Source organism: Condylura cristata, unplaced genomic scaffold, assembly GCF_000260355.1.
Source record: "Condylura cristata isolate star-nosed mole 26May11 unplaced genomic scaffold, ConCri1.0 scaffold00029, whole genome shotgun sequence".
Lineage (NCBI taxonomy): Eukaryota > Metazoa > Chordata > Mammalia > Eulipotyphla > Talpidae > Condylura > Condylura cristata.
Window position 1 is genome coordinate 5,042,962 of NW_004567130.1, and position 24,848 is coordinate 5,067,809.

At 40.2% G+C, this 24,848-nt stretch overlaps 1 protein-coding gene across 1 annotated transcript in view; it reads right to left on the reverse strand.

Moving 5' to 3' along the window:
• COG2 (component of oligomeric golgi complex 2) overlaps positions 1-24,848 on the reverse strand; it is a 39,924-nt gene that overhangs the window by 6,693 nt on the left and 8,383 nt on the right. Inside the window, exons 4-13 of the mRNA XM_012730827.1 lie at positions 22,949-23,029; positions 21,200-21,303; positions 18,194-18,302; positions 17,351-17,530; positions 15,621-15,745; positions 12,598-12,724; positions 8,213-8,352; positions 2,860-2,921; positions 1,688-1,839; positions 6-28 (exon numbers count right to left, since the gene is read on the reverse strand). Coding sequence (XP_012586281.1) covers positions 6-28; positions 1,688-1,839; positions 2,860-2,921; positions 8,213-8,352; positions 12,598-12,724; positions 15,621-15,745; positions 17,351-17,530; positions 18,194-18,302; positions 21,200-21,303; positions 22,949-23,029 — 1,103 coding nt within the window. The remainder of the gene's footprint in view (positions 1-5; positions 29-1,687; positions 1,840-2,859; positions 2,922-8,212; positions 8,353-12,597; positions 12,725-15,620; positions 15,746-17,350; positions 17,531-18,193; positions 18,303-21,199; positions 21,304-22,948; positions 23,030-24,848) is intronic.

The following is a 24,848-nucleotide window of genomic DNA, read 5'->3' on the forward strand; positions in this document are numbered from 1 at the left end:
TTTCATTAGTGATGGGCCTGAGTAAAAGCTGAAAAAGGATTTCAATTATTAATACTTTTCCATGAGCAAGATACATTAGCATCCATGTACGTGGGTCAACTCACCATGAAAACGCTCTTTATAAGCACTCAGTAAATTCACCAAAATGAAAACACCATGACTTTCTAGGAATGAGGACCCGCCACAAGCCCTTGACATTTACCCTTTGTTAACTGTGTCTAATTTCTGGTGATAGAAAGAGTAAAATAAACCAGAGGAAAAATGATTCCTGGAACACCACAGTTGTTTAAAATTAACTATACTAGGTAAATAATTTACTGACTCTAGTTAATGAATTTATAATTATAATTAATAAGGGTTAAAAATTAAAATCCAAATTTCACTGTGCTTGAAATAGTGTAAACAAAAACGTTCTTTTTTGGTAACATATCATTACAAGGGAAAACCAAAAAGAAGTATACTAGCATTAAGAAGAATGGAATAATGAACATTCAGGGCAAAACGATTTCATAAAGACATCAGAGGATTAATTTTTGGATAGTCAGAAAGCAAACTTAGCAGGTATCGACCTAACTGAAGAGTTGTACCAACCCACTGTGTCCTGGATCACACGGGGTCTTCAGAATGGCTTGATAGGTCAGCTGTTAAGACCCCTCTGAGCAGAGAGATGGCAAAAGGGAAAGAGATCTTGCACCTAGCTTGACAGGTACTTCAGTCAACAGTCTGTTGTGAACAAATCTGTTACTCCTTGTGACAACTGTGTATATGGGCACACTTTTCCTATTTTACAAATGAAGAATCTAAGACTACAGAGCTAATTTCCCTAAAGTCACGATATTAAAAAGTGAGTGCAAAGCCAGACTTGATTTTGTCCAGATGGAAAGCCAGTCCTCTTTCCATTAAAACACTGCAAGACAACATTCTCCTCCCAAGCCAGTGAGCGCAGATTGAATTCTTTTCAGTGAATAATGGTACCTCCTCGTTTATCCTTCTGCAGAACTTATACCCCTCTTTTCACTCGTCACATTGCCCTAACCAGGTGCACGTCTGTCACCTGAGATGCCCACAGAGGCCGGGCATCTCTGAGACGCCCACCTCTGAGATGCTCACAGAGGCCGGGCATCTCTGAGACAGACGCACTGGGTGAGGAACAGGCAGAACCTGGTGGACTGATGCAGCTGTGGCTTTGTGCAGAATTTCTAATACATCATCGTAGGTAGACTTTCAGTATATTCAACTACTTGGAAAGGGAAAAGATAACCTCAGTTGAAAGAAAAATTAATTGTACTATTTTTAAATCTCAATGAGTATATTTCATAACCCGCTAAATAATCCTATTAAAATATGTCTATTTTTATTTCTAATGATTTTTTGAAAATGAACCTCTTTGTTTTGATTTGGAGACATTTCAAAGATTCTTGTTTTGAGCAGAAAAATGAACTTGTAAGTCTGTGCTTTCTGATAAGACCGAGAAGGAATATGTAGTAACATACACACTAAAGGCAACACTTGCAGGAAGAATAAAAGGGAAACACAGAAGCAGAGAAGAGTTGGCTACACCCTGAAGTTCCTAGTCTCCCACAAGCACCCTCTCATGACAAGATGGCCTTTAAATATCTTAGTGCAAGGGCGCAATGTGCCGTTTCTCTCTGCCCTGACTGCGGATGAGCCGCCGGCCAGCGCTCACCTCACTGACAAACACAGAGTACCGAGCCAGAATCTGCAGCGTGAGTCTCCAGAGACGATGCACCAGCAGTGGCAAGAACATCTCATCTGCCCAACACCGCTGGAGGCAGCTCCACGTTCTATGAGAAGCCAAAAGGCAGTAGGAACTTCCAGCTAGAGGAAAAAACACATACATTTAAGGAAGCACAGGCAGGCAAAGGCTAAGATCTGGCATTTTCATTGTGTAATTCAAGAGTGAAGAAAGCATTCTGAACAGCTCTTCGCAGTCAACACAGCTGTCAGGGGAGGGGCAAGGGGACCAAGCGGCCATTCCCTGCGTCACTACAACTTTCCCAGCAATGCATTTCTAATTTGATGGTTCCAGCTCCCAGATTTTCTATATAAATTAAATGTATACAACAGGCAGAAATAATTTATTTGTTGGTTATTTTATTCCAAATGAGCTGGAGTGGCAGTCAACTGAAAGGGATTAAACTTTACATTTAAACAGGAAATGGTCCTGTTTCGTTTGCCTATGCTTCTATACCCTTACCTGAATATACTACGTATATACAGGAAGTCAACTGCATATGCCAATTTGGCAAAGACAGATGAATACTACCTTCAAGGATAAATTAGTTCAGTCTGACTTCGTTGCAGAGACAGTAACAGGCATTTACATTTCCTACAGACCATGCGGCTATACAAATCGCCATTACGTTAGCCTCTCGCAAGCACTGAGGCGTGACCTGTATCGATGTGGCTGTAAGGAAGCCAACACATCTGGAAGTCTGCCTACTGACAATGGCACCTGCCACATCACAGGACAGGAACCCAGGGCTCTGGAGGTCTAGGGCATGAGGTCCCATCACAAGGCACCCCGGGAAGGCCAAAAGAACATAGTCAGTTTGCTTAAAATGGGCTGCTCATGTAAGCACACCCTTGACATGTTATGAAAATGAGGTAAACTGCCTGTATTCGTTAAGCATCCTTTTAATCACTTTTAATGACTTCTTTTGCCTGGTGAAAAAAGCTGAATTAAGCTTTTTAAAATTTTTTAGTTTTTAAAAAATTAGTTGAATTAATTAATGAACTAGAGGAAAAGGTGAACATACCAGCAGGATAACATGCCTAAGGTGCCTTTGTGAGCTCAGTCAACTTAATAAGGGCACCCTGTCACTTTAGGGAAGTTACCTGGAGCGTCTTCGAGAACATCTGTAAGTGCTGCTTCTAAGGACCCCGCTATTTCTCTAAATCTGAGAGAAAAACAAGAGCACAGATTAGTGTGACAATGGTTAGATGGCTTTTTCTGTCCACTCTTTTTTCTTCCTAAGTAAAAGCAAATTTTTCGACTGGCTTGTTGCTAAGTCCAGTCTTAGGGCTGCCCCGCCTACATCAGAATGCTTGTCCTCCCAGACTTTTTGTTACTGAGCAGGAATCAATTATCTTGATTAAGTCACTCTTGGGCAGGTTTTCTCTGCTGCTTGCAGCTAATCAGTATTACAATTAACTGCAAACTTTTCTAACTAAACAGATTACTGCAATTAAGTCTCCATCAAGAAGTCATTTTCCCCAAACTATTTATTTATTCATTCATTCATTCATTCATTCATTCATTCATACAGTACTGGGGTACAAACCAGAGGTGCAGGTCCAGAGACAGAGTGAGGGCAGAACGAGCAGACTGATAAAGTACCCTGCTGAGGAGAGCAGCGGGCGGGTCAGGGGAGGTCTGCCACGCCATGTGGGTCACCTCTGGGGCCAGGCATCAAACTTGCACTGAAGCAGCTGTGCTAGCTTGCACTGCTTTGTCCTAACCCATTGTGCCACCAGGGAGGTCCCTCCCCAAACTCTTAAGATACAGAGAACAGATTGTGTAAGGGGCGGGAGGGAATGTGTGTGAAACAGGTAAAGACGGGTCAACGAAAAAAAACAACATTGTTCTCTTAAATCTACCTGGCTCTCATCATGTCATCCCTTCAAGGCCATGAGACAGTGGCCTGCCTAAGCCACTGTATCAGCTCTATCACCAGCAAGTGTCCCCAAACTAAGAAATGGGAAAGTCACATTCTGAGTACTGTTTGCAGCTAGAGAAAAACCACTGAAATATCCAAGGCACAAGCAGGATGCTGCCTGGTCTTCTGGAACCTCCACGGAGCCTCCTCGGCGCTGGTCCCATCGGTCCTGCTACTGGGTAGGTAGGTACCTGCATGGCGGCTTCCGGGAAGCTGCTTTCTCCTCAGTAGACAGCAGGCCCACCTGGCATTCAGATCATCCTGGAACTGACTTCTGTTTCAGTAACTGATAGGAACGCAATTTTATGACTTTGTGAAATGAAACTTTATCTTCTGTATATTTTTATACACCAGCGGCTCATGTAGTATTTTGTTTCCTATCTATAAACTTTTCCGCCTTTTGTACCAGCACACTCTGATCACCTACTATTTACCTTTCTAGCAATAAAATCTGAGACACACTGAAAATCAACTTACCTAATTGACTTTACTGGATTTTTGAGAGCACATTTATGCTTTCTATAGTAGTTCAGAGAGTGAGCTTAAGGAAGCTGTCTGAAAAGTTAAAGCAACAGCACTTCAGATAAAACAGCAGTCTTGTCTTCAACTAGGGTGCGGCCCGGGTGAGAGGTGAACTCTCTCAGACCCCAATGGAGCCATCAGTGCTGGCTGGTTTCCTACGGCTTCCTGTATGCCACATGGGAAGGGCTCTTCAGCTGCCTGGGGGAGTGTACAAAAGGCTAGTCTCTCCAGTGCAGTTGAGGAGCCCAGGAAAGTATGATGAGAGAGGAGGGTGTTGGATTCAAGGTCAAGCATAGCAGCAGTGACCCTGAGCAAAATGAAGAGAGGAGAGACTGCTCTGGGGTGGGGGCTGGGGAGCGGAGGGAGAGAGTGGGAAGAGCAAACCCGCATGTAGCTCTCACTCTCAAACTATGAATTCCATCTTAAAAAAAAAACAAACAAAAACTACACAATTGGGCCTCCCTGGTGGTGTAAGGGTCTCAGCTCTATGAAGCTGTCCACAGCTACTGCAGCATGAGTTCAATCCCAGGCCAGGGAGCTGACCCACAGGGCGCAGCAGGCCTTCCCTGTCTTGCAGCTGTTCCCCTCTGCAGTGTATTTCGGTCAGTCTCCCTGTTCTGCTTCCCACTCTGTCTCTGGTAAATCCTCTCACCCCCTGCACCTCTAGCCTGTACCCGAGTTCTTATATGCACAAACAAGCAAATCTTTAAGAAAATTACACAAAATATAGGAAGTAAGCTCCAATGCAAAAGGGCTCGAGCACCAACACAGCGCTGTGTTCACAGGGAGAAACTGCAAGCAGCGTCAATGAGCCCGAGTGAGAAAGTGGTTCTAGAGTGAGTGGCACATCTGGACGTAGCAGAAACGCCTGAAGCTACATGGCGGGAAGGACAAACTGGCATTCCTGAGCAGTAAGTAAAGACAGGGACACAAAATCACAGGTACATCTAAGACATTCTAGAAAACATTCAGATGAAGTACAAGAAATTGACGTAGCAAGCTGTGGCCTTGGTGCCTCTCCCACAGATAGCACGATTCTGGGTGATGTCTTCACTTGTGACAAAGTGGAAAGAGCCAAAAAATTAAAATCGCTCTCATTTGACATTGTTGTGCCTCCCCAACTCGATGTTCAGCAACAGCCACTTCTAGGAGTGACGTGATAGATTATATTTTTTGGAAAATGGCAAAAGTGAGAGGATACTTTGGTGAAACTTGGAAAATAAATTTCACATCAAGGGAATATCATTCTACTCTTCACGGGATATATAAGAAAGGAGGCCCCAAAGACAAACATCTAAATTCTTTAAATTTGGGCTTAGAGAAGGTCTCTCTTTTCTCCACACAGAGCACGGTCTGTTCTACCAAAGTATTCATATAAAAACCAGAACAGGGCCCTTCCTGGTGGCGCAGCAGGTTAAAGCACAGCACTAAGAAGCTAAAGCCACTTCAGCATGAGTTTAATCCCTGGCCCCGGAGGTGACCATATGGCACAGCAGACCTCTCCTGACCCGCCCACTGCTCCCCTCAGCAGTGTACTTCGTCAGTTGGCCTGTTCTGCTCCCCACTCTGTCTCTGGTGAATCCTCTCACTGAGCCTCTGGCCTGTACCCCAGTTCTATATGCATAAATAAATCTTTAAAAAAAAGTAAAAACAGTAATGATAATAGTAATGGGTGTTACTTTCTCTGCTCTGTAGTCTTAGGGACTCCAGAGCACACATCTCTCCTTTGCGAGATACATACTTGAGGGGGGGATAGGCAGCACATTAATGCCATACAGAATCTCCATCCTGTCAGAGTAAATACATTATGTTCAGCACGTACTGAATATAATATGCACCGTATATATATATAAATGCACTGGAAGCATTTGGCATTCTAGAAAGAGTACAATTAGAAAAGCCTTGAAAGTCAGGCTTTGGTGTTTAAGGGGCTAACAAACCAGCTCCCAGGTATCCACTCACTACCTGAGATTGTTCTGGTCACAATTGTATTTACCTTCTTCTGTGAGAAGCTAAGTCCTAAAAAGACTTTCCGACACTCTAATAAGCGCAAAGGACTGGAGGCACAATAGGGTAACAACAAGGGGATCCCAACGCGTTTCCAGAATGGGGGTGCTGCCTCTCCCCTGAAGATGGCTGGCACTTAGGCAGAGTCAGATGCAGGAGCCCAGACCTTTACTGAGAGTAATATTTCCATAGAAACATGTCAAAAACATTACTGCCCACTGCCATCAGGCTCCCTTCAATGCCCCTGAGTGAATCAGATCATAACACAGCTTGCCCCCACCTGTTTGCAGGACTTTTTACATCCCTCAGAGTAAACAGTCTGGTACCTGACATAAATCAATGTAATAGGCCCATATAAATTAAGCTTATTGTCTTAGTGAAAAAACAAATACTTCAAAACTTCACAACACAAACATTTTAAAATTGTTCATAAATTTTTAGAACAAAAGAAAGTTAACCAAATCCTTTGAGTGTTTAAGGCTAACATTTTGTGAAGGTGAAAAAGTCTTTCTGGGAACGGGCAGTGTTTGACCAGTTTAAGGCTTCATAACCAGCTATGGGAACCTATAATAAGAGGAGTCCCAGTTCAGGCGATACTGTAGGATGTCACAGTCACCTGGGCCTTGCCTGGCAGAGCCCGGAGCATGGGGCTGGAAACAGCTGTGGAAGCTCCAGGATGTAGTGCGGCAGCTCAAGACTACTAAGCATGGAGTCATGGCTTCTGCAGAAAATGACTGGAAAGACGAACTTTAGCAGCAGCAGAAGACAGAAGTGGGTGATGTCACAGTGTGAAACACCTAAAGTTCTACAGTAGTCACACTCTTAAGAGACTACAAATAAAAGGTAAAATTTAAATGCTGCTCCTCTACTATAATCTTATGTTGTGAAATGATACTTCAGTTTTAAATTCTGCTCATGAATCAAAAGGGCTTCTTGCTCTATTTTGATTATTAGGGAACTATTCCCAATGCAGATCACAAATATTTATATAGACAAACCTTTAATTTCTGACTGGAAGACAAATTGCATGATGATGTAACCTTGGATAATTAAGGACAAACACAGAATTTTGTGTGAAACATCACTTTACTGACATTCTGATAGCTGGGATTTCATTATCGAAGATGACTGCATAAATTCTCAATCATGGCAAACAATTACAAACAAGGTTCCTTTATTTTTATCTGTAATTTTCCCTCAGAAGTGTGGAGAAAAGAACTGCATCATAATTAATGAAAATATCCAGCCTCTTAAATAGAAAAAAAAAATCTATGATTTTTTTTAAAAAAGAGCTAACTAAAACATTAGCGTGTTTAATGCTATTCTATGGCGCTACGTACCATGACTTCATGTGAGAGAATCTGCACAGGTATGATCACCTACTTCTCTAATGGAATGTATATCAAGGCTTTATCCTGAACTTCCCCAAGGAGAACAGAGCACCATTTACTGGCATAGGTGATACAGTAATGCTATCTAGAAGAAAAATGTTGCTGTTTTCTAGAATAGAGAGAATGAATGTCACAAGCACTACAAGGGAAACCAAACCGGTAACTAGGGCTCTCACAGCTTGACAGAGGAGTCAACTGCAAACAATACTTAAAACTATGTATCCCCATCCCTATAAGGAAAACACATGCAGAATCAACAGATGTGGGACATATCTATTGTTTGAGACAGGTGAGAAGACTGGGAAAATGGAAGGAAAGAGCACTAGACAGTTTCTGTTCATGACAAATGAGGAAATAACAAACAGGAGTGAGGCTGGGTTTGGAGTCCAGCTCATTCCATGTCTAGAGTTCTGAGCTCTCTAACTGCCAAGTAATAAAACATCTTTTTGTTGTACAAGCCATATCGTTGGCAATCATGACACTTGTGCATTTCTACATTAAATTTTATTTCCCCAACGGCCACAACATGATCACAAAGAAGGGGCCGATTGGAGGTGACATCCTTGACTAGTATTCAAATTCTGCAAGGGTGGAAGTGAATAAATTACTGACCTTATTTGGAAGTAGACAGGCAAGTTCCACTTATTATTGAAGCTGTGATAGGCAGGATGTGCTCGTAATCTTTTCACACTGGCCTGAGATCCACATTGCCGTTCAAATGTTCTTACAAAACCCATACTTATGGTATATTTCTAAAATAAGAACAAACAGGTGGAATTTTCATTGAAAGCAAACTAGGAACGATAGTGAAGATGAAGGTGGTTAACATATAGAGTAATAGTTTCTAGAGCTGAAGGAAACTTAAGGAATCTTCCTTCCCAGCTTCCCACTTAAAGTCCATGTAATGCCTGAAGTGCTTCTGTGACATGCTCAAGGTTGTAAGGGCAAGCTCCTCAGGAAACCAGGTAACCAGTCCGGTGCGCCTCACATGGCGGTTTGCACATTCCAGGGTACCCTGAGCCCATCAGCTGAAGTTGGAAAAGATGGCAGATTATGCTGGAGTAAAATTTTCATTGCCTCTCCAACAGAAGTAGAATAATTTAAGGAGGAAAAGGAAAGAATCAAACCACATGAGTGATTATTGTGTCTTAAAAATGAGAGATCAGGGAACCTACCACCACCATTAAGAGCAGCTAGTACTTATTTAACACTGTGCTTGAAACTGTACTGCTGTTATTAGAAAAGTCATGATGTATTTTTCCTTTGAAACACAGAAACAGAACCATAGAAAAAGTGTGATTTAGGGGCCCTCCCTGGTGGCAAAGTGGATCAAAGCACAGCACTGAGAAGCTAAAACCACTTCCACACGAGTTCGATCCCCACTCTGTAGGTGATCCACATGGCACAGCAGACCTCTCCTGACCCACCTCAGCAGTGTACTTTGCCGATCTGCCTGTTCTGCTCCCCACTCTGTCTCTGGTGAATCCTCTCACTGCCCCTGCACCTCTGGCTTATACCCCAGTTCTGAATGAATAAACAAATCTTTTTTTTTTTTTAAGTGATTTAACTCACAGAACTACCTTTCCAGGCAACTACTATTTATTATCATCTCTCATTTTGTAAACCACATTTCCTCTTCTGTGGTCTCAGAAGAACTGGCCCAAAAGACAAAGCCAGGAACAGAGCAAACAGAACCCTGGCAAATAAGAGAGCAGCTGCTGGGAAATGCTCGTCCATGGGCCGTCTTATCAAATGCCGGGGCTCCAGGACGGACACGGCTGGGCTTCCCACTTACTTCTTATTTATGAGGGGTTCAACTCTGGGTCACCAGGTCACCAAACTGTTCACCCAAATATGCTCATGCCTGTGCACAGACAGGAATTTTGGTGCAGGAAAAAAGCTACAGGTTTTAAACTATTTTCAAGTGGTTTTGAGCAATGATTATGGAATTTCAAATATTATTCAGCTTATTTCTTGAAAGAAACTAGTAAATACTTGCTAGAAATTATCACATCATCATTAAGGATTGGTTTAGAAATTAGCATCACAGAGCTTTATCTCTGAATGGAAACATCTGATGTTTGTATGATCAATATGATTTTCTAAAGAGAAAAGCAAAATGTAAAGGCTTTTAAATTGCTGATGTTTAAGACTATTATTTCACTCTGCTTATAGCATCTTTTTTCAAAAATTCTATACTTCCACCATCACAAAAAACTCTATGATATCAAACAGTCATACTGGTCCCATACTGTGACATGGGTCAATTAGTCAGGAGAACAGACATATTTCTAGAACAAGAGTTTATAAAGTTCTTGTCTTCCCTGTTTTGAGGTCTCCCCTGGCCTTACACGTTACCACACTGACCAGAAAGGAAGCAAATAGAACTTTGAAATGAAAATTAGGATATTTAAAATTGGAACCTCAATGTATGGATGAAAGGAAATTTGACACAACTGAAGCCACACTTTGTGAACTAGAAGACAAGTTCTGAGAAACTGTTAAGAATTTGACAGACACAGAGATTAAAAAATGAGTAAGAAGCATAAAGTGAGGAGACTTATGCAAGAATTCCAGTAAGAAATTACCAGAATAGGGAAAAGGAAAACTGAAGCCATAATGGATAAAACTCTTTCATAACAAGGAATAGACACCAACCCTCAGATACAGTAAACCAAACCCCAAACACCATAATAAGTAGACCTACCAGATGAAATAAAAAGGCTTTAACTACACAGCAAAAAAACCAAAAAAACTACATTGATAGCTGACTTCATAATGGAAATCAAAAGACAGTGCTGAGAATTCTATTTCAAGGTAGAACACCTTTCAAACATGAAAGTAATAAAGTTATTTTCAGACAAACACAAACTGAGATTCTACTATAAAAGATGAATTATCAACAGATCCTATTAGGAAGTGTTCTGCCTTTCAGAAATGATCCAAGAAGGAAGGTATAGCATCCAAGAAGGAATGGTATGCAAAATAAAGATAAATATGTGGGATAATTCTCAGAAAATAATGACCATATGAAGTAATTAAGACACCCAATTTGGGGGATTCAAACCAAAGTCGAAATCAGACCCTACGACCAGAATATATCCTATGAGCGGGTGGCTGGTGTCACCGTGCTGCTTCCTAGACTGTTTAGGACTAAGTAACCACTAAGATTACATAAGACACACAGAAATAAAGAACAGAATTTCCAATTAGTAGAGGAGACAAAATAAGATGAAAAATACCCTGAAAAGTCCACAAGTAAGGAAGAGAAGGGAAGAAGCTAAGCAAGATGAGGAAAGAAAGTGGGACAAATAGGAAGTACAAAATAAGACCTCAATAAACTAGCTACTATACTCATTGTAAATTTCATAAACTATTAATTAAAAGATAAGAACTACCAGAATGAATAAAGAAAACCAAAAATCTAAAATCAAAACCCACCAGGGAACACAAGGAAAACAGGCACCATGAGTCTGATCAAGAATGATCAGGAGGACTGGGGCAGAAACGCAGCCCATCTGGCCCCCAAAATCTCAATTTCTCACCGTTGACACTAGGGTCTCCCTTTAAAAAATGGTGCTGTTACCAGAACCCAGCCGCTTCAGCGGTGGGAGCCCCAGGAGCAGTGGTTCTCTCACCCTGCTGCTCCCACAAGCCAGCTGTGGCAGCTGCTCCTCGGAGCCCTTTTATGCAACTGCCTGCATTGTGGAATGGGCCAATCAGGTGTGAGCTGTGAGCTGATTGGTGCTAAATGGTCCATCAGTCACAAGATTGAAAAATGGTCCAAACACATTTGTGGGTGGGGCACCCTGAAAGAGAATATAAGCCAGGGTTGGTGAGAGTTGAAAGACAGACAGTTCCAGCCTCCAAAGAAGGAAGGAAGATGCTTCCGGCCTCCAAAGGAAGAACAACAAAAGGGAAGACTCTGTCCTGACCTTCAAAGACAAAAGAAATATACAGGGGCTGACCTCCAGAGGTTGAAGACCTCTGTCAGGGCCTCTGGTCCTGTCTCTGACGGTGCCTGAAAGGAGTACCAAAGGCCCAAGCCTGGTGTCTCAAAGAACTATTTGTGTCACAAAGAGCTGTTAACACTTGGTATCTATGACACTGCCTGTGGAGGACCAGTAGTGACCATCACTAGATAACCAGCTGCTTGTGTCTATAGTAAGCTCTTCGTTAATGCTATCTGGAACATAAACCTCCTGGTGGTTGTTCCTCGAGGTCCCTTGCAATTGTGAGTGCCAATGAGAACCAACAGACAGTGACTGCCCTCCTGTCGGGCACTGTCCCTTGTTAGGCTCCAGCCCGTAGGCCCTACTGTGTGGGTGTTGTATTGCTATAGCCCTTGGTTTTGGCTTTGGCCGTTCAGCCTTTTGGGCTTTCTGGTGGCTCTCTTGTCTCAAAGCCCAGGCTGTCCCAGCCTACCATCTGGCTTCCTGTTCTCCTGACTGCCCCAATTTCAGTACAGCAGAAAACAAATACATGGATATATACACTGGATAATTCAACCATGAAATCTTTTAAATAACATGACTTTGTTTTATAAAAAGTAAGCATAGTCTCCTAACCTTTTAAATTATATAGGACACTTATAGACCACATATACAATACAATCAATACTTTTATTTCAAAATTATTCAGCAGAGATACGAACTTAATTTTTCATGGAAAACAATCTCCAAGAGGGTAGATTTTATCTTTTTTCTAAAGTTAGAAAATATAGTGTATATTTTTAAATAAAGTTCAAAAATAACACAATTATTAAATTACATCTTCACTGAATTATACTTTACATTTTAAGTTAGAATACTTCCTAAGGTACCAGAAGTTAAAAATTCTATAAAACAATGTATTTCAGTTGTTCATTCACTTAGTAACGCCAATGTTTATTTTCAAAATACCTGTCTTTACAAAAAAGGCTGTGCATAAGATAATATGACTATTTTATAGCCTCAGGTTAGGCGCTTCAAGAATCAAAACAATGGAGGAAAAGGTACCTGGTGAAACACATCCGGATTTCCAGGATTAAAAAGTGAAGGTAATTTTTCTTCTAATCCTCGTACTATTTCTGGCCACACAGAATTCACCAAAAAATCATATCCAGGAACAATGTTCCCTTTTTCACTGTAAGATAAGAGCAAAATTTCAGCCAAATATACTATAATCCATTTTATGAAGACCAAAATCCACCATGGTACTTTTAGTAAAGTTCCTCAGCATAAAACATATTTCAATCTTCTTTTAAAAACTACTTGTCAAGTAGTTTCTAGATTTCTATTTCACTTACTGATCTTAGCCTCATCTTGAAACTGACCCGTATCTGTGTCTGTCTCCTATATCTATGACATAATAGAGACGTTAGTGTCAAGGATAAAGCAAACCTACTACAGAAAAACTGGGTGAAGGAAGGTCGGGAACAGCATCACCATGGGGCCTGAAACATGAAGAGGACCAACTAAGGTAGAATTCTGGGAGCTTCTACATGAAACCTGCCACACTCAGAGAGCTTTGGAACTTGACCTTTCAGGACCAAGATCAGTTTTGTCATAACAAACGATTTGTTGTTTTATAATTATTACATCATCATTCTACTAAATTCTTACCCCAAATTCAAATCCAACTAAGTCATGGTTATTAAATAAACCAGGCTTCATCTGTATCCATACAGTGGAAACAGGGTAATTCAAAAGTCAGTGAATAAATTCAAGACCAAATATATTGCTTATATATGAGGAGAGGGGCCTTATCTTTCTAATGCTGAAAATGGATTAAGTGACTTTGCAAATATCGGGCAGCTGCTCTCTTCTGATACTGTGCAGAAAGGAGTGAAGGTGTGGGCCGCACGGCGGGTGAGCGCATTGCTAAGATGGAAATCGGCCATCAGCAGAAGGGGAAACATCTACTGGCATCCCCACAAGGTAGACGCTGGACGCTAGGATACCAGGTGGTCTCTTGAAGGAAGTGGTGTCTGAGCTGGGACGTCATTAGAATGACAGCGCAACAGAAAGGCAAAGAGAACGGAAAGGCAGGGAACAAGGAAACCAGAAGCTGTACGCACACATGGCTGCGAAATCTACAATGGAGGGCCACCAAGGCCAGAGAACAAAGTGCCTCAGAGGGAGCTTCAAGAAGTCTGGACTTTCCCACATAAGCAATGAGAAGCCATTAAAGATTCAGGAAGAAGGCTGAGCCTCTGAATCTCAGAATGCCGGGCAGAGTGAAAATCAGAGTGCTGGGCTAAAGAGGGGAGAGAGGAGGCAGACGTACAGGTGGTGGGAGGAGCCTGTCACTCTAGACAAAACGTGACAAGGGCTGGACTGGTGACACAAGCTATGCAACATCTATCGTCCAACAGTTTCCAGGTAGATCGGGAAAAGCTCTGCAAAATCAGATTTTCCACTGCTAACTTGTATTATGACCTCCCTTTTTTGTATAATCATAATATCAAAATATTCTGAGCAACTTTCAGCTTACAACTGGATTGCCACAGCCGCATAAGGTCTGTCTGCCCTGATAAGCAAGCACTGCACCAGGGTGAAAAATTCCCCTGAAGTCAAGTGACTTGACTACTGACTGATAAATAAACGCAAAAGGGCTGTTTTTGCAAAGTCTCTCTCACTGTCGGATGGATGGAAACCCAAATCTTATCACTCTACTATCTTACCTAGACTTCTATTCAGCTTCTAAAGAATTACTCAAATTTCCTATTGTCTGGCCTTTAGATGTGGAAATTCATCCAGGTTGCCTGTTTTTAGAGCTAGTCAGGTTTTCTACCTGCTGCACTTCAAAGGTATTCTTCTGGTAGTCTTCTGGCTAGTCTTTCAGGATTCTACTATCTAGTCTTTAGATAAGGAAATTCACCTATGTCTCCTATTCAGAGCAAATTATGCTTTCTACTGTCTAGACCTCAAGGAAACTCACTTAAAACCTTTTAGCAAGTTTCTTCAAAGAACTTTACCTTAATTTGATTTACAAGAAATTTCCTCTTCCTGCCCTCACTTTACTTTACCCCCTAGGATGTCTCTATGAGAATGAAAGCCTTTAAGTAATAGATAATGTTTAAGGGACTTAATTTTGGTTAATCTTCACTGTGGTAAATATAGTAATATTAGTCTTAAACTTTGTAAACCTTAATAGATTGATTTTAAAAATGTCATAATCTCAACAAAGGTCAAAGCGACCCCAGACTATTCTTAGAAAAAAGGTGATTGTGATCTCAGCTCATTTCATATGCTAATGTCATCCCTCTGCCTGCTTGAAATGTGTAAAATAAACCTCTGCTGAAGGCAGAGCAGGAAGACCTGCACCCAACTCCCATTCCCGTGTCTTCCTCGAGCCTGCTCCCCTTTTTCCCCCTTTTCCCCCTTTTCTAGGAATCTCTGCTCGCGGATGCCCATTCCCACCTTGAGGCCCTGCCTGTCTGTCCCCCAATAATCCGTGATCAGGGACAAAGTCTCCAACAGACTGGGACCACAGCAGTGGTGAAAAGTAACAGCTGTTTATGACACTAAGTTGGGTAGTCACAGAATTACAAGAAGGAGGGAAAGCTAAAGATGACTTTAAACACAATTAGTATAAAACTTGAATTAAACTGAACTGGTATTTATAGACAGATTACAGCATTAGAATAGTGCAAGGAAATCAATTTTGAGTTCAAATTAGTAAAAATGAAAAAAGCATGGGCTCTGAATTGGCGAGAGATTGCCTTCTGCCTTAGCTTCATCTATTGCTACAGATTCCACCTCCTAACACCGTGGTAACAACAAACTAGAAAGTACTCAAGCAGCAGTTCACACCAGTCAGCACTCAGTCGTGCACTGTTAGTTAACAGGTACAATCATCCACGGATGTAATAATGCGGCTATAGTTTGTTTAATATGCCACTGAAAGTTCAAATATTTGTAGTATAGATTAGATTCAGTTCAATGACAAATAAGCATATATTAGTCATTATTTTTGCTTTTGACCACAGGTACAACCATCTGCGCTCGTTCTAAGCAGAGCGCTTTCAACTAACTACCTTGAGATGGCTCCGCCCGTGACTTCCCGAAGAAGGCGGCAATGGTGAGGAACAAACTCCAGGAGTTTTTCATACATGATCTGAAGGCCATTTGGATGCGACTCAACAAACTGCTCTATAATCACCTATTTAAAAGGAATATACATTTTTACAAAAGCTTCTGTAAGTACGAACACATGCTACAAAGAAAAGAATAAAGAAAACCTTAAAAATACATTTCCTCATGCCCACCTTCCTCCCCAATTGGCAGGTTTTTTAAAACAGTAAGGTAAAGAAAAAAAACAACACATTCAAAACTAGCTCATAGGATAAGGGCACAGTCCTGACCTTGGGGGAGACAGTCTGGGTGAGAGATTAGCCTGAAGCTGAAATCCAGGCACATTTATCTACTTCCCTTCTGAGTTTGAAAGCTCACAGCTCCATACTATCTTGACCTTTCCTGTGTTTTCTACATCACTCAGATAAAAAAAAAGATTTGAGACAAGAAGGCTGAAAGAAAATACATTTTACTCTTTGTGGTAAGGTTCTGAGTCAAGAGGTAAAAATGACAAAATAAGCATATATATTTCAACAAAATAATAATGTGGCCATGGTTTATTTCATATGCCACTGAAAATCCAAACATTTCAATAATATATTAAATTCAATTCAATGCAAATAAGTACATAAATTAGTAATTACTTTTACTTTCCAATAAATAGTATAAATAATGTCTTTTCTACCTCCTCCCCCAGAGACAGCTATGTACTGCACCAGGACAGAGGGGTGGACACATCATTTATTTCTTAGTAATCCAAATGAAGCTGATAGATTACTGAAGTTAATCCTTAACTTTTTATCAGTGGGATTCAGTTTTCACCTTTTTTAAAAAAACGGTTTTGTAACCTTTCACCCAGAAGTCATGGTAACAAGCATCACATTTACTGCACACAAAGGAGACTCACACAGGCCCTGACTAGAGGGAAGTCTGCAAACACTGAGGATGGGCTCTGTGATTTTGCTGGCTTGAGCTGTATGAAACAGCCATTTGTGAGGGAGGAAACTATCAGCAACTGGCGACTTCATCTGATACGACTATATGCCGGTTGCTCAAAGGCAAACTGTATCTACCGCCTACATTTTAACTGTATACTAACAGGTGAAAGATAATGAAAAGCCAAGTTCTGGACTTAAGGTATTTCTCTGCTAGTTTGCCTAAAAAGTCCTTTGTCTTTGACTATTTCCCCCTGCTATCCTCCACATTTCCAGCCACAGACTCTTCCATATTGTTCAAGACTTAGGCCAAATATCATTTATTCTATGACGACTTCCCTCTCACACTGCCCCTGTTCAGAGCTCTCCACCCACTCCTCTACAGGAGTACACAGCACAATGTTGCCATCGCTGATTTTAATCTACACACTAGATCAAAAGTGCACAAACTATTTTAACAATTTTGTAATTTACAAGCCATCCAACCTAAACCAAAGTCATTTTGGCATACCCTGTTCCTAGGCAAGGTCCTCACCCCCACAAAATTAAGATAATCCCTGGTGAATGGGATTACCAGAAAATACTGGTGAGCATGCGCACTTTGTAACCAACAGAGACCAACCAACCCTTCCTTACAACTGACAGTGCAGTAACTATGAGAATCTTTACAGAGAGCTCTTGTATTTCCTTTTATCCCTTACACCCATTTAGGTGTCAAAAACAGAGCAGACACTCTCTGAACGTGGAAGTGCACACACCTCATCGACGTATGGTTTCACAAGTACTTGGCCAACTAATGCTTCTGCATCCCGTGTCTTGTCAATTGTGGCATAAGTCCGCAAGCAGTGCCGTATAATATCAACATCAGAAGTCTGAAGACCTTCTAACAGGAGACCTTCCAGAGACTGCTGTAACATGGCTGTAATGCCAGCTATACGCTGCAAACAAATAGATCAGCGACGAAGTTCCAGTTGGCACAATTTTTAAAATGTAGGCATATATATATATATATATATATATGTGAATATATATATGTATATATATTTACTTATATAAAACAAATCTCTTATATATATATATATATATATGTGAATATATATATGTATATATATTTACTTATATAAAACAAATCTCTTAATACCACAAAAGCTAATACATGGAAATTAAACCTTAATTTTCCCTGGAGAATAACAATAAATCTCTCTTTCCCCCCCACAATCTCCTTATAAGTTTTAGATAGAATTACAGGATGAGAGGGGTAAAAGTGATTTTCTTAAGCTACAAAGTTTACCAAACATCATGAATTTCAAGTCTAGTTGAAGTTTTTGGATACATTTTCTATACTATATACTGTGTAACTTATATGAAATCAGAACCAGTTACTCTTATAATTCAGAGAATATGCTTGTACAAGTCTTTATACACTATAAGGTGTAAAACTTACGAAGCAGAGTTCCCCAAAAACAAAAACCAAAAGAAAATACTCAAGCTAGCTTCAAAATCCTGTATACAACATTGATTAGGGGGCATCGCTAAGTTAAATCAAAATCAGTCTGCAAATTCCTAAATAACAAATTGCAAAAATCTAAAATAACACTTACTGGTCTGACTTTGTCCAGAAGAGGCATGCCTTTACTTTGAACAGCATGAAACTGTAACTGGTTAAATTCTGTGGCAATTCGCTCCAAAATTTGGCCAGTCAAAAGTGGGCTAGTAGAGAAAATTACAGATAATTAATTCCAAAGGTTTTTTTTTTTCAATGTCCAAGAAAACACATCACACAATCATCAATGGTGATGCTTTAAACACACACGGGTTAACTTTTTTGAGAGAATGTTCCTCCTTGGCCCCCTTGTTGCAAGGTGAAAGCTCAAGCGTCTTTCCTAACAGCAACTTTCACTGTGAGCCTTACCACAGCATGTACTAAGTGCTGTGGGCAAGTCCTAAAGTCTAAGCCATGACACTGCCAGGCCTCAGCAACAGCACTGACGAGAAGCGGGAGCTGGGCTAGGGTGGTGTGGGTACACTGTCTCCACACTTCTACCCTCTTCCCCCGTGTCCTCCTACTCATCACCATTTTCACCTCACTCCCTTTTCTCACCCAGGCCTTAACCACTTATGACACCCTATTCTCTGCTACTTCTTTACAAGTCTCATTCTCCCTTCTTTTACCACTAACATTTCTGACATTATCGATACTTTCATCTCCTCAATAAAGTAAAACTGGTCTTCTTGCAGCAATAAATGAAATATGTCAAAATAGCTTACATTTTACACAGGATTAGTTTACATTTACCAAACAGCTGAAAAAAAAAATCTTTATGCCCTGGGTCCCAGCAAGAAGACACACATTGTGTACCTGCCACAAAGTGTAATAAATGTATTATTTCCTCCCATGAACAATATAAAGCATATAAATAGAAAGCATCAATGCCACTCAAACAATATAAATAATATAAAGCATCAATGCCACTCAAAGGAAGTTAAGTAACAAAGTAAGAAAAAAATGTAAAGACCTTGAAGCACCTGCTGGGCTATTTGAAGGCATTCTGTATCTGATGACAGGTCAGTGAGCTAAACCACACGGTGAGGAACTAGGAAAGATCATACTGAGATGGTCGATAGCCTAGTCTGTCCTGTATCTGGAGAGTCCAAACAAGTTTATAGGGAGAGTGACTGCCCAATATGAGCTACCCAAAAGGTTAAGTCCTCTTTTCTGAAAACCTGCTGTGGGCTAATTATTTGTAAGTCACCTAATAAATGTATCCTGGCCTAACAAGCCTGCAATATACACTCTTCAGTTGCAGCCCCTTGGTTTTACCTTCCCTACAGCTCAAAGTTGCTGATTCAAATTGAAGAAAAGGTGATGGATGGTGACCCCAGAGCAAAAATGCCTACTACAAAAATGGAACACTGCGAAGAGCAGTATTATAGAAATCAAATCACTGGGTATTTCAATCGGAAGATCAGAGTAGGAAAGGGCAAAGATGGAAAGCAAAGCGGGAGACAGGTGTCCTGGCTGCTGAGAGAGGACAAGCTGAAGGGACTGCCAGTGCTGCAGAGGGCAACACAAGCAGAGCAGTGACAGACACTCAGGCTCCAAGTCACTGGTCAGCACAAATGTAGGAGACTGAAAAAGGTAAAAATACAAGCGCAGTGGGCAGAAGAAACAAAGATGAAAGGAAATGACCATTACTAAAACATCTTGATTTTGAAAGCTAGAGAACTAGGACAGGAATTCTTTTCTATTTGGATCTCTCATTTCTTTCTTTCTTTTTTTTTTAACAGCTTATTTTACATTTTTACATTTTTTTTTTCCATCTCAATTGTAGTCTCCGTGGGTTTCCCATCACCAAGTCACCCATGTGCCATCCCCATAATCCGTGTACTTCCCTCCCCACCCCCCCGTTTTTGATCCCATTCCCCACTCCACCCCCACAAAATGTCTCTGGTATATGACTGTTCATTATTCTTGTTATTTTCTCGCCTGGTCCATTATACTCCTGCTATGAGTGAAACCATCAAGTATTTTTCTTTCTCTTTCTGGCTTATCTCGCTAAGCATGATCTTTTCCAGCTCCATCCAAGTTGCTGCAAAAGACATGTGTTTCTCTTTTTTGGTTGCTGAGTCATATTCCATTGTATATATTTACCACATCTTTTGGATCTCTCATTTCTTAATCCATATAACGAGAGACATAAAGCATATACTGACTCAAAGCATATACTGAATCTAAAATTTTGGTTCCTAAAATTAAGAAATCCAACCTGTCTTTATAATATGATCAAGACTTTGAACTACGGGCATATTCAATTCAGGTACAATTGGTTTTACAACAGATTATCCAATAACTATTTCTGAAAAAATGTTATGGCTATGAATATGACTGAGAGAAGACCCTATTAGACGGAAATGAGGGCGTAATTGCTGGATCCTGACTGACAGTGCCTCAGTGACTGGCAGGTAAGATGGAAAGGTGAAGTATTCTGACCCTAGCTGGGACAGGTAATCCAAATCTGAGTTCTTTCTGCTCGACCATGATGCTTATATCATCTAACCAACTCACTACCTCAGTCACTCATCTATCTACTTGGGTGATTTAAAATTCAAACAAGGAACCTAATAGGGCAGTCACAGTGTCACAAAGGAAATGGTCATCTTTTTCTTATTCATAAGTTTTCTTTCCTATTTATAAATTCCAGCTAAATGTGGCCTAGAGTGCTGTTAATGATAGCATGTTAGTGTATTTTAAATCTCAAGGTACATCAAAGCTAACACACTTAGCATATCTAAAAAACAATCTTGCTCGTCCATATGTACGGCAATCCCAAGGATAAAACAACTTCCACTGAAAGCAAACTGCCTATGACACCCCTAAGGTGATGTGTTAGAACCACGGCTTATGCATACAAAGATTTTCTAACAACATATAGAAACCTTGTCATGCCAATGCACCCCATTTTTCTTTAGCTACATTCAAAAGACTTGGTCTTTGTTTTTTTTGTTTGTTTGTTTGTTTTTGCAGAAATGAGTTTCAATGCAAAAAAACCCCAAGTCTGGGCATGATATATTAATTTACATGATATTTAATAAAACAAAATTCTTACCTGCTTACTTCTAACGCAGATGTTTCTTTAGAACTCTGAGAATTTAAGATTTTTTCAATTTTCTCAACAGATTGAAGAACTTGCATAAGCCTTAATACACACATCTATAAAAATGAAAATTAAAAAAAAAAAGTTAATGCAAGTTAATCTTAGTTATCTTATTTCCCCATTCTAAATGCAGGAAAATACAAAGCCAAAAGCCATTTAGAACATTCTGCATTTTGAATATTTCTATATAACACTGAATTCCCAAGAAAGCAAATTAAATTTTGTCTTACTAGCAAAATCAAGCAAATTTCAATATACTACTGAAATGGATCAAGCAAATTTCAATATACTACTGAAAGATTACAAGTAAAAAAACAAAACTAGATCTGATCTTATCCTTTCTCATATTCTCCACTCCCATTCCTTTTTTCTTTCCATCTTAAATGAATCTCTCTACTGGTGCTACATTTATTTCCTTATGACTCTCTTTACATGTTTTAGTTTCTGAGTGTATTTATCCTCTCACTATACCGATATGCCAAAGGTCAATTCACTAAAGATTACAAATATTACTAAACTCACTTAACCGATATGCCAAAGGTCAATTCACTAAAGATTACAAATATTATTAAAGCGATTGAAGAACAAACACTTTAATCCTTAAAAGAACAAAAAGATACAGTCATTCATTATATAGTTACTGAGCACCTGTTATGAGCTGGAGGATATGAGTGAACAAAAAACAGGCAAGAGTCCTGTTCTCAGGAAACCTAAAATCTTTTCTAGAAATGCACATTTCTGAAACCTTGGGACAAAAAATTAGAAGAGGTCCATAGGATAGTTAAACAGAAGTTCTCTAATAGGCTTATCACCCTTGAGATTGAAAATATAAGTAAATTTAGAAGACAATAGAGTGCCAGCCTAGCACTGGAAGTTTTGAATTTTAACTCTTACTCTGCCATTCTATCATTGTATTTATAAAGCTAGAAAACAAAATTGAAACAAAGGACTGCATTAAGGAGAGGAGAAAAGATGGAATAAACATGGCAGAATTAGAGCGTAACATGCTACTTTTTTTTTTTAATTATTACAAAAGTTTATTTTTACATCATTTTGCACTTTTTTTTTTTTCCCATCTCGATTGTAATCCCTGCGGGTTTCCCATCACCAAATCACCCGTGTGCCACCACCATAGTCCCATGCATTTCCCTCCCCACCACCCACGTTTTTGATCCCATTCCCCACTCCACCCCCACAACATGTCTCTGGTATATGGTTGTAACATGCTACTTTTTAAAAGGAGTAAACCTACAGCAGAAATGTAACTGAAAGAGCTTACTTCAGAAAACCCCACTTATTGCCTAATCTCTAAAATACAAATATCTCTTTATAGGTATGCTGAGAGATTATATATCTGTTAAACTGTAAAGTACTTCACTATGTCTGCTGTTATTACTTCTTCTTCTGGGACAAATGAGAAATCTTAAATATTTGACCGCTTAAATTCTTATTGAAATAGGTAACATGATACTACAATGCAGGAAGATACATATACAAAAGAGTTTTGAAATAAAAAAGAGCCCAGGCTCTAACTCAGACCATGCCCCTCACTGGTCCTGCTGCACTTCAGATCCCTGGAGATAAAAGGAATCCTCCCATTTCAGAGACAAAGACCCCAAGTGGGTAAGTCAGGTCACATGCACGAAAGCACCTCAACCCCAACATGCCACAGCGCGTCCATGTTAAGACACTTGACTGTACCTTCTTTTTCCTAATGTCCTCTTGTTTATACATTCTTTCATCTACTGCCCGAATTCCTTCACTGACAGATGACCTAAGACTCTTCAAAAGAATAAAGAAACTGCATTACAGAAATTGTTTTATAACATTATGAAATTTACACATTAATTCAATTACACACATGTTAATAGGCAGTATTACACAGATACTGACAAACATATTAGATAAATCTAATATGAATGGAGAGTACCCATGATTCAGAGCAAAAGGACACGCAAAGACCAGGTCACATGAGATTAGCAATCAAAAGAATACTAATACATCTATAGTCAATGTCATCGGTAGTCAGGGTAGAAAAAAGATAATCTGAATCAAAATACAAGAGAATTGGAAGGAAAATAAAACTTGGGTTTGACTCTGAAAACCTGTGTGTGCTGACAAGGGTGGAGAGGGGTTCCTAAAAGACAAACTGTAAGAAGACAGAACTAAGTACGTTCAGAGTTGGTAAGGGTCATACCCCGGGCACTGCAGGATTCATTTTGGAAAGAAGTAACAGTGTAAGAATTAATCGAGTTCTTAAGATATTTAGATTTTACACACTCCAGAAACCAGAGAATGTTTAAGTCCTGCTATGTCATGATGAAATGTTGTTTGGACAAAATACTGGAGAGCAGAAGTAACAAAAAGAATAGGATGGCTAAGAAAAAGGACAGGTCACACACAGGTGAAGAGATATGGCTAACAGCTCATTAATAAAGCCAAGGATGAAATAACTAGAAATTAGGACTAACTAAAAGTAACAGAAATAGAACAATCTGAACAAATAACAGAAGTCCAGAGAAAGGTGAGGAATTCATTCAATAAACATAATTGTCAGCTTTTGTGGTAGTCAATGAGGAGGTCAACGAATAACAGAATAGAAATAGCCCTCAATGACCTTAGAATCTCAAAGAGTAGCTTCTTGAGTGGGCATCAAAAAGAAAGAAAGGTCTACTGCTGACCTAGGAAACGTGTCTATAAAGACAACTGGCGGTAACAACAAAGGACTAGGGCCTGTGTGGAGAGCCCGGTCTCCGAATTCAGAACAGAAGGCAGCAGGTGAACCTCCCTCCAGGGGAGAGTGGAGAGAGGAGTGTAAGATAAAAACAGGCTGAGGAGAAGGAAACACCACAGGCTACAAGGCTGAGCAGAGGAGGAAGCACACCCAAATGAGGGCATGAAAGTCATGCAGAGGTGGGTGTGGACTCCAGTAGAGGACCACAAAAAACACCACCTAGCTTTCAAAAAGAAACACTTTAACAAGCTTTTGGAAAACTCAAACAAGTCATAAACAAGCAAAACTTTAGATGATTTGGAGGCCTACCTTGAGACATTTCTTTGATGAATTCTTTCCTGCCTACCATTCTTCTGTCCTTCCCAGCACTGATGTTTCTGATATTTGCCATTTTCCCACTTGTGTCTCACACACCTTGTGTGCCTCCCATGTGCCAGGCACTGCCTCAGGGGCTGACAGCACAAGGCCACACAAGCTGATGTGGGCTAGTGGCGACACACAAAGGTGATGATGATGCAGTGCACAAAGTTTGTGATAGGGCCTCAGAGCTACAGGCCTGGAAGTGGGATGCTGACACAATCTTAGGGGTTGAGGGGAAGATAGAGCAGCACGCTTTTCTGTTCAAAGTGACCCCCAAACTTCCCCTCTGTGGTTCACCCACAATGAATCCCTATCCTCGATGGCTCGAAGTGGGAAGTTCCATTCCCTCAGCAGAGATTTTCTCAGAATATTAAAACACAATGCTTATTATGTTACATACATACTATCCTTCAGTTATATTAGGAGGTAAACAGCTTTTGTAGAAACCTAACCACATATAAATACTGTTGGGAAAATACCTATAAAATTACCAATTTAAACTATATG